This window comes from Phycodurus eques, chromosome 10 (assembly GCF_024500275.1).
Source record: "Phycodurus eques isolate BA_2022a chromosome 10, UOR_Pequ_1.1, whole genome shotgun sequence".
NCBI classification, from domain to species: Eukaryota; Metazoa; Chordata; class Actinopteri; order Syngnathiformes; family Syngnathidae; genus Phycodurus; species Phycodurus eques.
The window spans coordinates 10,465,165-10,481,169 of record NC_084534.1 but is presented as its reverse complement, the minus strand read 5'-3'; the positions used below and the strand labels follow the sequence as shown (position 1 = coordinate 10,481,169).

Sequence of the window (16,005 nt, the reverse complement as noted above, 5' to 3'; positions counted from 1 at the left end):
TGATTTGCAAATCATGTTCAACCTATATTTAATTGAATACACTACAAAGACAAGATATTTAATGTTCAAACTGATAAACTTTATTGTTTTTAGCAAATAATCATTAACTTACAAATTTATGGCTGCAACACGTTCCAAAATAGCTGGGACAGGGTCATGTTTTTGCCACTGTGTTACATCACCTTTTCTTTTAACAACATTCAATAAACGTTTGGGAACTGAGGACACTCATTGTTGAAGCTTTGTAGGTGGAATTCTTTTCCATTCTTGCTTGATGTACAGCTTCAGCTGTTCAACAGTCCGGGGTCTCCGTTGTCGTATTTTACGCTTCATAATCAATCAGAATCAGAATCATCTTTATTTGCCAAGTATGTCCAAAACACACAAGGAATTTGTCTCTGGTAGTCGGAGCCGCTCTAGTACAACAGACAGTCAATTTACAGAACACTTTGGGGACATAAAGACATTGACAAAAAACAATTGTGCAAAAAGAGACAGGTCTGGACTGCAGGCAGGCCAGTCTAGTACCCGCACTCTTTTACTAGGAAGCCACACTGTTGTCACACGTGCATAATGTGGTTTGGCATTGTCTTGCTGAAATAAGCAGGGGCGTCCATGAAAAAGACGTTGCTTTGATGACAGCATGTTTCTCCAAAACCTGTATGTACCTTTCAGCATTAATGGTGCCTTCACAGATGTGTAAGTTACCCATGCCATTGGCACTAACACGGCCCTATACCATCACAGATGCTGGCTTTTGAACTTTGCGTCCATAACAGTCCAGATGGTTATTTTCCTCTTTGGCCCGGAGGACACGACGTCCACAATTTCCAAAATCAATTTGAAATGTGGACTTGTAAGACCATGGAATACTTTTCCACTTTTCATCAATCCATTTTTGATGAGCTTGGCCCAGAGAAGCCGGCGGCGTTTCTGGGTGTTGTTGATAAATGGCTTTTGCTTTGCATAGTAGAGTTTCAAGTTGCACTTACGGATGTAGCGCCGAACTGTATTTACTGACATTGGTTTTCTGAAGTGTTCCTCAGCCCATGTGGTGATATTCTCTACACATTGATGTTGGTTTTTAATGCAGTGCCGCCTGTGGGATAGAAGGTCACGAACATTCAATGTTGGTTTTCGGCCTTGCCGCTTACATGCAGTGATTTCTCCAGATTCTCTGAACCTTTTGATGATATTATGGACCGTAATTCCTTGCAATTGTACATTGAGGAATATTGTCTTTAAACTGTTCGACTATTTTCTCACGCACTTGTTCACAAAGAGGTGAACCTCGCCCCATCTTTGCTTGTGAATGACTGAGCAATTCAGGGAAACTCATTTTCTACCCAATCATGGCACCCACCTGTTCCCACTTTGCCTGTTCACCTGTGGGATGTTCCAAACAGGTGTTTGATGAGCATTCCTCAACTTTCGCAGTCTTTTTTACATGTCCCAGCTTTTTTGGCATGTGGTTAAAAAAGTTAATATTTATTTGCGAAAAACAATAAAGTTTGTCAGTTTGAACATTAAATATTTTGTCTTTGTAGTATGTTCAATTAAATATAGGTTGAACATAATTTGCAAATCATTGTATTCTGTTTTTATTTATGTTTAACACATCGTCCCAACTTCATTGGAATTGGGGTTGTACTTGGGCCTTGCAAATGCTGATAATTTAGGGAAGCAGTGGTATAAACTTTACAGTTGGTGGTAGTCTAATAAATTAGTCAATGGCGGCAGTCCAAGCAAGCAAGGCCTCATCTGCTGGCTATCAGAAGCACTTACCTCCATTAATTCATTTTCCATGCCACTTATCCTCACTAGGGTAGCGAGCGTGCTGGAGCCTATCCCAGCTAACTTCGGGAGAGAGGCGGGGTAAACCCGGAACTTGTCGCCAGCCAATCGCAGCACATACCTAAATATACAACCTAAATTCTAATATTTGTTCTATGAAATGCTATCATTTCCAACTGTCTATTAATTTTGTAATGTTTTTCTCAGCTGCACTGCTTTAAGTACATATGGTGACATGAGTCATGCCAAGAGAAGCAACTAGTACAGCAAAAATTGGAGATAAGGAGCATCATTGTGGGTATTAAATTGTTTTGTCCAATCAGATTTCAGCCTCGATGCACTGTCAAATCAATCTAATAAAACGTATTTTAAATTTATCCTTCCAGGCCATGAAGCTGGCTATCGATGACGACGGCATTTGGCTGTCCTCTGATTGGTTGGTGAGAGCAAAATTGTTACAACCAACTTCGACTACCAAAGCACATCTGTAAAATCTGCACACAATAAATCGCTGGCGTCATGAGGAGCATCATTGTCGGTATTAAATTGTTTTGTCCAATCAGATTTCAGTCTCGATGCGCTGTCAAATCAATCTAATAAAACGTATTTGAAAATCATCTATCCAGGCCATGAAGCTGGCTATCGATGACGTCTGCATTTGCCCGTCCTCTGATTGGTTGGTGAGAGCAAAATTGTTACAACCAAACTCGACTACCAAAACCTATCTCGAAAGTTGATCAATTTCATACATTTTCACAAATCGATACTATTGGTCAGTCCCTGTATTGGTGTTATTTACCAATCTAAAGTGTTGGAAATGGCTTGATCTCTTTGATGATACAATGTTAATGGCTCAACAAACATGTCGTTCTTTTGGTTTCCTGAAAAGTTATATTTTGATGTGGATTTCACCTGATGATTTAATAATCACCATTTCCGGTGAGTATGATGTACTGCCTCGAATTCTTCTCACAACAGGAGAGGCGATACAATTGTAGCTGAATAAATCAACTGTGGCTACTTTTAAAATTTCGACCCTAGTGAGGAGAAGCGGTACGGAAAATGGATTGATGGATGGAATTTAAGCTTTTTATGCTTCCTCTTGGTGACAGAGAGGATGCCCATCTTGTTTCTGCCGTCTTGTCTACTAAACTGACTTGAGACAGTACTCTATTTCCTGTGGACAAACAAGGCACAAAGACGCACGCAATTAGCAAGAAATACTAGAGAAGCTCTGATTACTGAAATTATCTGTGTATTTAATCATTGGGACCTTCCAAGTCACAAAAGAGGAAGCTGAACATATGTAACAACCCACACCTATAATGTCCTATTATGATCAGGCATCAGATACTTGGAGCCAACACAATCCTTTGGGTGATCTATTAGAAGTACTGTATTTGCCAACCCTTAAACATGAGCCTTTAGCACAGCATGAAACATTAATGGATAAGGCCCAAAAAGCAACTGCACATCCGATCCCAATGCCATCAAACTGTGTCTGTCACTCTCAATTTTGTGGAGTAGCATTGTCCACTTACCTTCTAAGTTGTAGTGAGGAAAGTAGGGCCAGGACAGATTTTCTTTGGTCATGTCAAATTCTTTAAAAAAATAAATAAAAATGTTTAACCCAAACAACAGAAAAAGCTGGACTGAATTGAAGAATTTAAGATCGATGTTAACAGTTGAAAAGTGACAAATGTTTTGTGTTGATAATGCCTACAATTCTGCATACTAGTTTGAGATTGTTCCTGTCTGCAAATTGACATCTTAGCTACTTTGGCCATTCTGAGTCAAATAATGTTCAAAATATAGACGTTTTGCTTAAACAACATCAGTGGAATATTGTGACTGGTGCTCTGGCAGGGAAGTGTACTGATTTCATTCTTACTTGATATTGTTGGACATGTGTAAAATGTTTTTTTCCTTTGATAACACTACCTTGATATTTTTTGGAGGAAGGTGGGGGTTGTGCACTCTGCTGTCTCATTATCTTGCCAACTCACAAGACCTATTGTGCATTATTACTAAGATAGAGCCCCCCCCAAACAAGAGCCCAACAAATCTCAATAAGATTATTACTCAAAACATATGAACAAGTCAACCAACGTAAGGTCATGTTTGATTAGATAAATGGCATGAGAAAAATCACTAATATTAAAACTTGTCAAGTTACATCCAAATTTCCTGCGAGACTTAAAGACTGTTCCAGATCTCCCAACAACAAGAGCGGCTCAAAGTGCCAGTCAACTTCTTCTTTTCCTTTCGGCTTGTCCCTTTAGGGGTCGCCACAGCGCGTCATCCTTTTCATGCCTTACATTGTCAAACTCTATATGTAAAAATTAAAGTATCAGTGTACTATTTTACATAAATTGATAATTATGAAACAAGTGTTGGTGCAGTGTGACATGTCAATGTCAGTGGGATGTAGGAGATTTATTATACTGTTTAACCAGGAGGAGCGAGATCCTCCATCTCTTGCTGCTTATGCAGCAGGTTGTTCCAGTGCAGCTAAAAGCGCAAACTGGAGCAGTAGTATCACTTATTTTCTGGGTTGCAATGATGAATGCTTAATAAAGCGATCCTAAATAAAATAATGTGAAATACAGAAACTGACATGAAAAAGTGCCCAAATGAACAGAGAAACACAAATGAAAGGAGAAGGTACAGTGCACCGAAGCAGAGAGGGCACGTCTTGAGTCACTTCTTCCTCCGTTCGGTCACTGTGCCTTTGACTTTCATCTTCTGTTTTTGTACTTGTGATGTTTCTTAGTTCAATTTCAAGAAAACCCCTTATCCTTTCCACCATTTACTAGCTCTGCACTGAGCAGTGGAAGATGGCAACTTGGTTGTTAATCAGTTTCAAGAGTGTAGACCGGCAAATTCTGACCTGCAGTCAGCTCAACACTTCCAAGTGGAAGCAAATATAAATGGCATCAAAGCCAACAGCCCAATTCTTCTTGGTCCTCCTCTCTATTCGTGAGTACCCTAGCAGTACCAGTTCCTAGAATATCACCTCAGTATTTATTAGAAAGAAACACCGCTGGGAAGTATTGTTACTCTTGGCACACCATCTTAAAGTGCTTGAGAAACAATACAGTTTAGCACAGAGAGAAACAACTGTTCTCTCAGTTGTCCCTTCCACAGCCAAGGCAAGCACATGCTGCAGGGCATGGTGTGATTGGGTGGGCAGAAAAAAGGCGCTGTTTGAGGTGGTAACAAGAAGCAGGCCCTGCAGCGGTTGCTTCATTAGCTTGGCTCAGCTAGCTGCAGCCCGAGCCATCAGGTCCTCTAGCGCCTTGTCCTGATCATTGTTGTGGACCAGCAGCACCTCCTTGATGGCCTCCCGCTCGAATCCCATTTCTCCAAATCTCGACATCAACTCAAGGAACTGCAATGCCTGAGGAGAAGGGAGAAGAAACATTACTTATAAGGTCTTATAGACAGTGACTTTTTATCATTTTTCAAGAGTTTAACTTAACTCAGCCACCCACTGTCCAAAAAGTACTAACCTTTTCTTCTGAGCATTGGTACATCTCTAAACATTCCTCCACAGCGCTTGCATCGAAGCCCCGCTCACACAGACGTCCATGGACAAAGAGATAATCCAGTACCTTGAACAATGAGAACATGCTCATTATAACAGATATATTGTATGTGAGAGTAATTTGGTAGTTATATGTGATTTTGTAATCACATAACTATCAGGCAGAATACAGTGGAACCTCGAGTCAAACTCAGGTTGTACAATTCAGAATTCAAACAAAAACCGATGCATTCATACATTTTCCACACTGCTTTTCCTCATTATCAGCAGACTTTGGGCAAGAGGCGTGGTACACCGTGGACTGGTCACCAGTCAATTGCAAGGCACATACAGTGGGCACGGAAAGTTTTCAGACCCCCTCTAATTCTTCACTCTGTTATATTGCAGCCATTTGCTAAAATGATTTAAGTTCATTTTTTTAACTCATTAAATGTACACATAGCACCCCATATTGACAGGAAAAAAATTGAATTGTTGAAATCTTTTCAGATTTACTAAAAAACTGAAATATCACACAGCCATAAGTATTCAGACCCTTTGTTCAGTATTTAGTAGAAGCACCCTTTTGAGCTAATACAGCTATGAGTCTTTTTGGAAATGATGATTTCACACTGGATTTGGGGATCCTCTGCCATTCTTCCTTGCAGATCCTCTCCAGTTCTGTCAGGTTGGATGGCGGACGTTGGTGGACAGCCATATTCAGGTCTCTCCAGAGATGCTCAATTGGGTTTAAGTCAGGGCTCTGGCTGGGCCATTCAAGAACAGTCACGGAGTTGTTCTGAAGCAACTCCTTCGTTATTTTAGCTGTGTGCTGAGGGTCATTATCTTGTTGGAAGGTGAACCTTCGGCCCAGTCTAAGGTCCCGAGCACTCTGGAGAAGGTTTTCGTCCAGGATATCCCTGTACTTGGCCGCAATCATCTTTCCTTCCATTGCAATCGGTCGTCCTGTCCCTGCAGCTGAAAAACACCCCCACAGCATGATGTTGCCACCACCATGCTTCACTGTTGGGACTGTATTGGACAGGTGATAAGCAGTGCCTGGTTTCCTCAAGAGTCCTTCACGTGTTCTTTTTTTTTTTTTTTTTAAAGCAAACTCCATGCAGGCTTTCATGAGTCTTGCACTGAGGAGAGGCTTCCGTGGGGTCACTCTGCCATAGAGCCCCCGACTGCAGTGATGGTTGACTTTCTAGAAGTTTCTCCCATCTCCTGACTGCATCTCTGGAGCTCAGCCAGTGATCTTTGGGTTCTTCTTTACCTCTATCACAAAGGCTCTTCTCCCCCGATTGCTCAGTCTGGCCGTGCGGCCAGCTCCAGGAAGGGTTCTGGTCGTCCCAAACGTCTGCCATTTAAGGATTATGGAGGCCACTCGGAACCTTAAGTGCAGCAGAATTTTTTTTGTAACCTTGGCCAGATCTGTGCCTTGTCACAATTCTATCTCTGAGCTCTTCAGGCAGTTCCTTTGACCTGATGATTTTAATTTGCTCTGACATGCAATGTGAGCTGTAAGGTCTGATATATAGGTGTGTGGCTTTCCTAATTAAGTACAATCAGTATAATCAAACACAGCTGGACTCCAATGAAGGCGTAAAACCATCTCAAGGATGATCAGAAGAAATGGACAGCACACGACTTAAATATATGGGTGTCAAAGCAAAGGGTCTGAATACTTAATGGCTGTGTGATATTTCAGTTATTCTTTTTTAATAAATCTGCAGAAAATGCAACAATTAGGTTTTTTCTGTCAATATGGGGTGCAGTGTGTACATTAATGAGGAAAACAATGAACTTAAATGATTTTAGCAAATGGCTGCAATATAAAGTGAAAAATTTAAGGGGGTCTGAATACTTTCCGTACCCACTGTATAAACAGTCATTCATTGAACGTATGTTCAATGACATATTGATGATAACCTAACGGAACCACAACATTCGGAAAAATATTGACATGATACCGCCATATCCGCGGATGTCAAAAGAGGCATACATTAAAACCTTTTTCGAATTTGCTGCTTGGTGCTTTGGAAGAGTACTTACAAAGACAATGTACATCTGTGATGGTTAATTTGGCCAAGTCCTGTAAAAACGACGTGGAGAATAACGCATTTTTTAAAGACCCACGAAAGACCAGGACATTATTTCGGCAAAAAGAGACATGACATGCAAGAGCCCATTCTGTGAGCAATACAGAATTTAGAGTAAACTTTTGGTTTGGCCTTTTGTACCTTTTGTGTGTGACACTTAGTCCAATCAAGGGCCAGCCTTAACAAGGGGTGTTAGAAGACCATGAGAAGAGAAGAATTTACTAATTACAACAATTTTTTATTAACTGATGACTAATCGATTATCAAATTCATCAACAACCATCTTAATAATTGATTAATCATTGAGAGGCCTTCTTTAACTTAAAATTGTCCAAATCCTCGGAATTTAAGCCTCTCAAGAGTAAATATCAAATTTCTGTAGTCCTCCATGAAATCAGACTGAATATCTTTGTGTTTAATCAAAATAAGAAATTTGCAAACATCTGCTTTTACTTTGGAGGAGTTGAGTAAATGGGATCCGGAATCGTGATGTGTGAACTCCCTCTGGATCGCCTGGAAGCAGCCGAGCTTCATCCCGAGCTTCCTCCGGATGATAATGGAGACGAAGGTAACTTGTTTCCAGCTATCGTTAGCTACATTTAGTGATCAAACACGATTCTTCAATCCTTGTTACATAAACATAATTTAGTCCCACTAGTTCACATTACAATGTAACATCTGTTGCCAGTACTGATTATAATTTTAGATTTCCAGCTCGTCCATCTTGCAGTAATTCAATACCCGGGAGTCGAACGTCTTTTAGGATTGCGACGAAAAGCAATTTTTTAGGTTTTTTTACCCTTGCAAAACACACCAATAAAAAGTATTCTCTCGTAATCGTATGTATTTTTTAATATTTACAGCTTATGCATCCAGCAGACATTCGGCTCCCATTCCAGTATGCAGTGCAAACAAAAAAGGTAATTGAAATTGTTTTCTGTTTTTTTCCTCCAGAAACAGATTTGCCTAAAAGTAGCCTGTATTTGACTGCTGATTACTAAAGAACGGTATAAGCTCGAGAAAAACTTTTTTTTTTCTGATGAAAGAAGAGCGTCTGATCTTTCTTTTGGTGTTTACATAGTCATAGTACACAATACTTCGTGGGGCTTGAAAAATGAGTGAAATTGCTCGAAAATGCCTGGCAGTCTATAGGTTCCCTGCTCAGGAAATGGCTGGCAGAGATGAGTTAATTTTAACAAAGTTAAGACACACTTCTGTATGCTGCCGCCATGGGGAACAAGCATGTCTTTGTGCGTGTTCTTCTTCGTTGGTTTTCGCCACACTCTTCTTCGGGGTCGGCAGACTCTGCATCGAAACTGGGAACCTACATTTTTAAATTTGAACGATTCCAGGAGAACCGGAACGTTGGTCCTGGTTACAATCAGTTCTCGATGCCCAAACCTAGTTATGGACAAAACCAGTAACTTATCAAATGCAAATACTTATACTTTAAAGTAAAATCAGAGGTCAGCCAGTGTAACCGAACGTATTGTGTTCAACTTGTATATTATTTAGATTTTAAGCATGTAAATGTGAAGGGAGACATAATTGTGTGAAATAATTGTGTGTGTGAGGCGGGGGGGGGGTCGCACCTGCTCCACATTCTGCCCTTGTCGTTGCATGGCCCGAAGAACACCCTCATAAGAATAACCCATGCCCACAAGGGTTTCCACACACTGGCGCTCACCAGGGGTCATGCTCAGCAAGGCTCCCCCACATGGCAAGCCAGCAGAACCTAACCCCGAGTTTACCTGGGAATCAATATGATAAGAATAGCAATGAGGTCTGGGAAGGAAATATTCATCAATAAGCAGTCCACCATTATGTATATAACCTCATCCTCACCTGTTTTGGTCCACTACTCTTACTGAAGCTAAGGTGCTCAGGGGCAACAATAACCTGGGACCTGGGTATAATCGGGGGGCTGCCATTGGGTAGGTTCTGTTGGGGAGCAGGCATGGGTGCGAGGTGTGGGCTGTTTCTTACTGGTTCGGGATCCCCAGAATCCGAAAGTTTGGGAAAAGTCAGGGAGCGGATGTTGCAGGGTCGATCCTCCGCTTCAAAACTTGATCTTACATGATGCCCAACTCTGTCCATATCCATCAAAGCAACCAAGCCATTGGGTTTATGGGCAAAGCCTGCTTTCACAGGAACGCTGGTGTTGGTGGGAGGAGATGGGCTGTTTCCACGTGAAGCGGGGCCTTGCTGGGACCCATCCAGAGGGGATACAGAAGGAGCAGGTTGAGGCTGGCTCTGGAGAATGCTTCTAAGCTCCTCTTTATCGTCCAATGTTTTAAGCTCTAGCTTGTCAAAGGGGTCTTCTTCCCGCTCAAAGTCAGCCAGGTTGAGCCCATGTGGCTGATGAGTGCTAGGTTGAATTTTCCTTGGACCAAGACTTGGGGCAGGCAGAGGTGTGAGTATAGCATCATGGCTCAGTCCTGCAAGGACAGGGTTCATTGCTGGTGGGGGAGGGTCATGGTCTTCAACAGCAGACTGGGGTATCTTCCCTCTACCACCATTAATGTCCTCAGACTGAGCCAAGCATTCTTGATTTTCTGCCTCCTGTTTCGCAGTGGCCTCTTCTGCTCGTGCCTCCGCTGCTCGCGCTTCAGCAAGCTCCATCCCCCAGCGAACACTTCGCTTCTCCAGACAAAAGTCATACTGTTGTGATCATAAAAAGTGGGCATAAACAATGGGAAATATCAGAGAAAAAATGATGTAAACAAACAACCATTCGCACTCACCTAAGGGCAACTTAGAGTTTTCAATTAAACTACCATGCATGATTTTAGGATGTGGGAGGAAACCGGAGTACCTGTATATTTTATTTTACAATTGGAAAATCTCACGGCACACAAACAAACAGAAATGTCACAAAAAGTAGATGCACAGTAATTACTGTATGTAATTCCTGCCATCTAATAGAAGTCTGTCACTATGCCTCACTGGCATAAACAGAGGAACAAAGAAATTATTTCTTGTAAATTAATAATTTTTTGAGCAGTTAAGTAAAATTTTATAATTTCCCACAGCACACCTGAAGATTTCTCATGGCAGACTAATGTGCCACGGCACACTGGTTGGACTAGAGAAGATACTCAGTATATAGTACACAAGTATATACAGTAAATAAAAAAGTCATTTAAATAGATCTTGTTGACCATCTTGTGATTGGATCGGTGATCAGTTATCGTTGTTTTAAACTTGCTGATCGGTCCCAAAAATCCTGATCGTGTAAAGCCTTTTTGACCGTTGACACGTTTTCTGCTTCCACCTCTCCGACAGTATTTGATTGTAGAAGATAAATCCCAGTATTCGTAAAAGAAGGGATACGGTGCTATCGGAATAAATGTCGTGTGGTGTTGCCACTGCCTGCCTGAGAAACTGCAAGATTTGATGGCAGTAGTCTGACACAGTGGAATCGGGAAAGACCAAATTTGTCTTGTAGTCTGATCCAGGCATAACACGGCAGATTACATGCTGCGGTGAAACTACAAAAACATTATTTAAGTGTGTGATTGAGAGCAAGATCAGTGCCAACGCCACAGTAAAGCCCCTTCCACAGTGGGCATCTACGCCATTTTTACCAACTTGCCATCTTGTGTGTAAAGTACTGATGTGCGATGGGTATGAGTGTGTGTTCAAGTTGACCCAGGAATTTGCCGGCTTCTGAAGTAGTATCAGAAGCAGCACTCCGCCAGTATGTAAGGAGTCTGAAACTTAACACCCGAGACACACTGCCCATGCCCCTTTATGTTGACCGCAACTGACGCTGAAATTAATAAACGCGGGAAGCTACAATGGCTGTGTGAAACCACACTTCAGACATAGCAATATCCCGATTTGGCATATTCTGTCTGAAAGGGACAGGGACATAAATGCTGGCTCTATTGTTACCGGGAATTGTTAGATAGTATATCTTGGGCACTGCTTGAAACATCACTTGAGCAATATTATATAACGTTTGATAAATAATCGTCGAATTTTGTACTGTCAATGGTTGCATATACAGTGGTGTGAAAAAGTCTTTGCCCCCTTCCTGATTTCTTTTTTTTTTGCATGTTTGTCACACTTCACACTCAACCATGAATTCTGCTACCAAAAAATCCTGAAGGAGAATGTCCAGCCATCTGTTTGTGACCTCAAGCTGAAACGAACTTGGGTTCAGCAGCAGGACAATGATCGAAAACACACCAGCAAGTCGACCTCTGAATGGCTGAAGAAAAACAAAATGAAGACTTTCGAGAGTGGCCTAGTCAGAGTCCTGACCTGAATCCTACTGTGATGTGGTGGCATGTCCTTTGGTTCATGCTCGAAAACACTCAAATGTGATTAATAACAAGCTAAAAACCATCCGGACTATTATGGACGCAAAGTTCAAAAGCCAGCATCTGTGATGGTATGGGGCCGTGTTAGTGCCAATGGCACGTGTAACTTACACATCTGTGAAGGCACCATTAATGCTGAAAGGTACATACAGGTTTTGGAGAAACATATGCTGCCATCCAAGCAATGTCTTTTTCATGGACACCCCTGCTTATTTCAGCAAGACAATGCCAAACGTAAAATACGACAACGGAGACCCCGGACTGATGAACAGCTGAAGCTGTATATCAAGCAAGAATGGGAAAGAATTCCACCTACAAAGATTCAACAATTAGTGTCCTCAGTTGCCAAACCTTTATTGAATGTTGTTAAAAGAAAAGGCGATGTAACACAGTGGTAAACATCACCCTGTCCCAGCTATTTTGGAACGTGTTGCAGCCATAAAATTCTAAGTTAATGATTATTTGCTAAAAACAACAAAGTTTATCAGTTTGAACATTAAATATCTTGTCTTTTATAGTGTATTCAATTAAATATAGGTTGAACATGATTTGCAAATCATTGTATTCTGTTTTTATTTATGTTTAACACAACGTCCCAACTTCAATAAAATTGGGGTTGTATATGTATTTATTTGTACTTGCTTTTATTTTGCCTTGTTTCTCCCTGCTGTGTGCAGTCAGGTCGGCATTGTAAATGAGGAACTGTTCTCAACTGCCTTATGTGGTTAAATACAGGGTAAATAAATAAATAAATAGAATTAGGCATTGGTTTAAGTGGTGAATAAAGACTCTACAGCTTATACTAAGTTATCTCAGGGAGTTCTAAATGTTCGACTACTACTTACACTACAGTCTGATGAAAATAAATGAAGAATCCTCCAATTATGCATTTGGTACTTTTTGTTGCTTTTTTCTGTTGTACTGAACTTGTACCGAACTGTGACCCCAAAACTGAGGTACGTACCAAACAGTCACTTCTGTGAACCGTTACACTCATAGTATGAATTGCTTATCGTTTTAATACAAAATTGAACTTATTTTTCAGCCTGATCATTGATTCCATCCACGAGCTTATTAACAAAAGAACCGGGGGGAAAAAATACAGAATGTAGTGTCAAAGCAGCTTAAATTATTTACCTCTGTGTCCACAAACAGAGAGCTGCAGTCTGGCAGACAAAAGCCGACAGGTAGCCCCACCTTAGCAGGGCAGCGAAACTTTTCATTGACCTTGAAGGGAACATCATCAAGGTAGCTGATGGGTCCTACATGAAAAGACAACAGTTGCATAAGCTAACTGACAGTAGAATTTACAATTTGAACTTGCCCTCAAATATGAAGAGTGAAACAAATCCTTACCATTGTTGTATGCATCTGATACAGACTTCCTTGTAGCCATTTAGATACTCTGGGGGGGAACGACACATATCTTAATGATTAGTTCCGAGAATAAGTTGTGGAACAGCAGAAGTTCCAGTGTTTGAACTGGAGAAGAAGTGAGATTAAAAAAGTTAAAATAATGGCAATGGCAATATATTCCAAATTGAATAGTTGCCATGGAAATTGTGGGAGTTTAAGAGAATTAATAGGAATTAACAGAGAATGTAATGGGAGTGTATTTTATTCAAACATAAATACAAACATTTTGCTCTGTCATAAGCAGACATCCATGCGAAATAATACAACTAAAAAGCATCACATTTCAACATGATACTGAATAATCAATGCTTTCATTGAAGAACAAAAACATGAAGGTTGAGTTAAATATTATCCACACCGCCGAACCCACCCATTAAAAAGTTAACAGAAATGCACCAACCCACCTGAATATACCAATAAAGTCCCATTCAAAATGTTAGATAGATCTTTACCTTTATCAAGGCCAAGATGATCAGACATGGCTGTAATGACCACCTAGGCAAAATTAATCTCTTCCCCAGAGAGTATGCCACGGTCATATTTTGGGTCCAGAAAGTAAGCAGCTTCTATATTCTTTTGCTCTAAACTCAAATGTCTGGTCAAATATTCTAGAAATCATTTGTGCATGTGATTGAGGAATAGCACAGATATTCAACTGGATTGTCATGAAATCTGGTTGTTTGGTTGAGGATTATGCTGGAATATTTTGTCCTCAACTATATTGAAATTCACTATTAGGAGCCAACCATCAAGTTAGTAAAGTCCTGGTTTGTTCCTTTTAATTCACATAAAATTCCTGTTAATTCCCATGGAAAGTTTCCAACTTCAAATTCCTGGAATTTTGCAACCCTGTGTGGCACTACAAATGCTCAACTGCTTTTGCACATTTTCCACTGCTTTGAATTTTAGCACACACAATCCATTATTTGGTCAACGCCTGATTTAATTAACAGATCCAGCCATTGTTTATCCATGTGCAGATAGACTTGATACATTTACAGTGCACATAAATACTATCTTAATGACTTATTTAAAAAAATCTCTGATACACAGTGTAACCAATGTAATACAGTAACTTCGATCTAGATTACTGGTTCCAATAGCAGTCTTGTATATCTTAGCATGAGCTAAAGCTTTCATGAATGTCTTTATGTCACCACTATAACACCACAATCATGTTGTTATTTCATATAGGAACAACATTAATGCGAAGACTAGTTAGAATTGGTCGATGACAAAAGAGCATTTAACATATCAGCAAGCTCAGGAATGTTGCTTTTAATTCAATAGAACGAAACAGGATACCAGTACTTGCAATTCGTCTCATTTTTTTCTGCTAGGTTAATGTATTCTCAAGCCTCATATCACTGCGACACGCAAAACTGTTAGAAACAATACCATTAATTTGAGACACCCAAGTTATTGATTAGCAACTGGCTAAGCTATCATACATTTCGTCACTCTAGTCTGAAATCGCTAACATCAGCAGTCAATATACAGTCACAGCTGCAGAATTAAATTCTAGGGGGGACCAGGAACTCAAATAAGTTGCGAATAAAAACCTCTGATGGCTTACGCGTTTGGGAAAAGTCTCTAAAGCGATTGGCTTTGCAAGTGGCCTGACTTAAACACACTGTTGCCACCGCCCCGAAACGAAACTGATCAAACATAAATATTGCTCTCACCTGCATCTGCCTCGTCTTGCTCTTACAAATGTGACTTTATTCCTTATCGGTGTGTTGCTGCAATTAGAATTAGGGTCGAAAATGTTTTATTTTTTATGAAATATCTTTCCTTCTCTGCCGAGGGACGCCATCTTGATTTGTCAGGCTCCCTTCCACTGGTTCCTGTCTGACGTCACCACTCACATGACGTCAGGTTAGTTCTTCTACTTCTTCCCCTGTCTCTGGCCCCTCCTTCGACTTCCCCGCCTCCTCCTCCTTCTTCGTCTCTTCTAATGGCGGTTGGGAAACGTTTTTGGGGTACTTCTCCGCCATCATCTGGTCAGCGATGTGAATTGGTGTTTGCTGTATTTCTAGGAGAATGTCTGGCCTATCCCTACAGTGTACAGTTACATACAAAACTGTATAGCAAACGCTTTGCAATCCACTGAAAAGAAAATTACAAAAAATCGCCATCTTCCACAAGCATTGTGTTTAAGTGCTCCCATTATGTCTTTTCATAATTTCTGCTTCCATGACAATTATTTAGATTTTTTTTTTGTCTTTACTGACGTTGTTTTCCATTGATACCACTGCTATAGAGTTGTGGTCTGAAGTTTCATACACATCACAGGCATGACTGTCATATTAATTTGGGGCTTTTAATTATTTAGTCTCAGTGTTTATCCATCCATTTTCTTTATTGTTTCGGTTTCTAATAGAATTGGGTGCACAAGTTTGAGTAGATTCAAATGAGGTGGTTCAGGCATCTGGCAAGGATGCCTTCTTTGACGCCTCCCCGGTGAGGTGTTCTCGGCAAGTCCCACTGGATGAGGCCCTGGGGAAAATCCAGCTGACCTGGGAATGCCTCACGTTTCCCCGGGAAGAGCTGAACGAAGAGGCTGGGGAGAGGAAGTCTTGGCTCCCCCACTCAGCCTGCTGCCCCAGCAACTCAACCTCAGATAAGCAGAAGAAGATGGATGGAGTGATACTCAAGGTCGAGACTCAAATACAGGCTCTATTAATTTCCATCCATCCATCCATTTTCTGAGCCGCTTCTCCTCACTAGGGTCGCGGGCGTGCTGCAGCCTATTCCAGCTATCATCGGGCAGGAGTCGGGGTACACCCTGAACTGGTTGCCAGCCAATCGCAGGGCACATACAAACAAACAACATTCG

General features: G+C 41.0%; 1 protein-coding gene across 1 annotated transcript; it reads right to left on the bottom strand.

Annotated features, from left to right (window-relative positions):
* Positions 1-339: 339 nt before the first annotated feature.
* ubap1 (ubiquitin associated protein 1) lies at positions 340-15,048 on the bottom strand. The gene is made up of 7 exons (XM_061688496.1): positions 14,852-15,048; positions 13,107-13,155; positions 12,888-13,012; positions 9,268-10,083; positions 9,015-9,173; positions 5,307-5,408; positions 340-5,194 (listed from the first exon to the last, which is right to left on the bottom strand). The coding sequence occupies exons 2-7, from the start codon at positions 13,144-13,146 to the stop codon at positions 5,054-5,056; spliced, it is 1,383 nt and encodes a 460-aa protein (XP_061544480.1). The 5' UTR covers positions 13,147-13,155; positions 14,852-15,048; the 3' UTR covers positions 340-5,053.
* Between the last annotated feature and the right edge of the window lie 957 nt (positions 15,049-16,005).

Coding starts and splice junctions, on each gene's coding strand:
- ubap1 (XM_061688496.1), bottom strand. CDS start 13,146: ATGGCTACAAGGAAGTCTGTATCAGATGCATACAACAATG. Junction 10,084..12,887: donor CTCTGTTTGTGGACACAGAG/GTAAATAATTTA, acceptor TGATCACAACAG/TATGACTTTTGTCTGGAGAA. Junction 9,174..9,267: donor AGAGTAGTGGACCAAAACAG/GTGAGGATGAGG, acceptor ATTGATTCCCAG/GTAAACTCGGGGTTAGGTTC.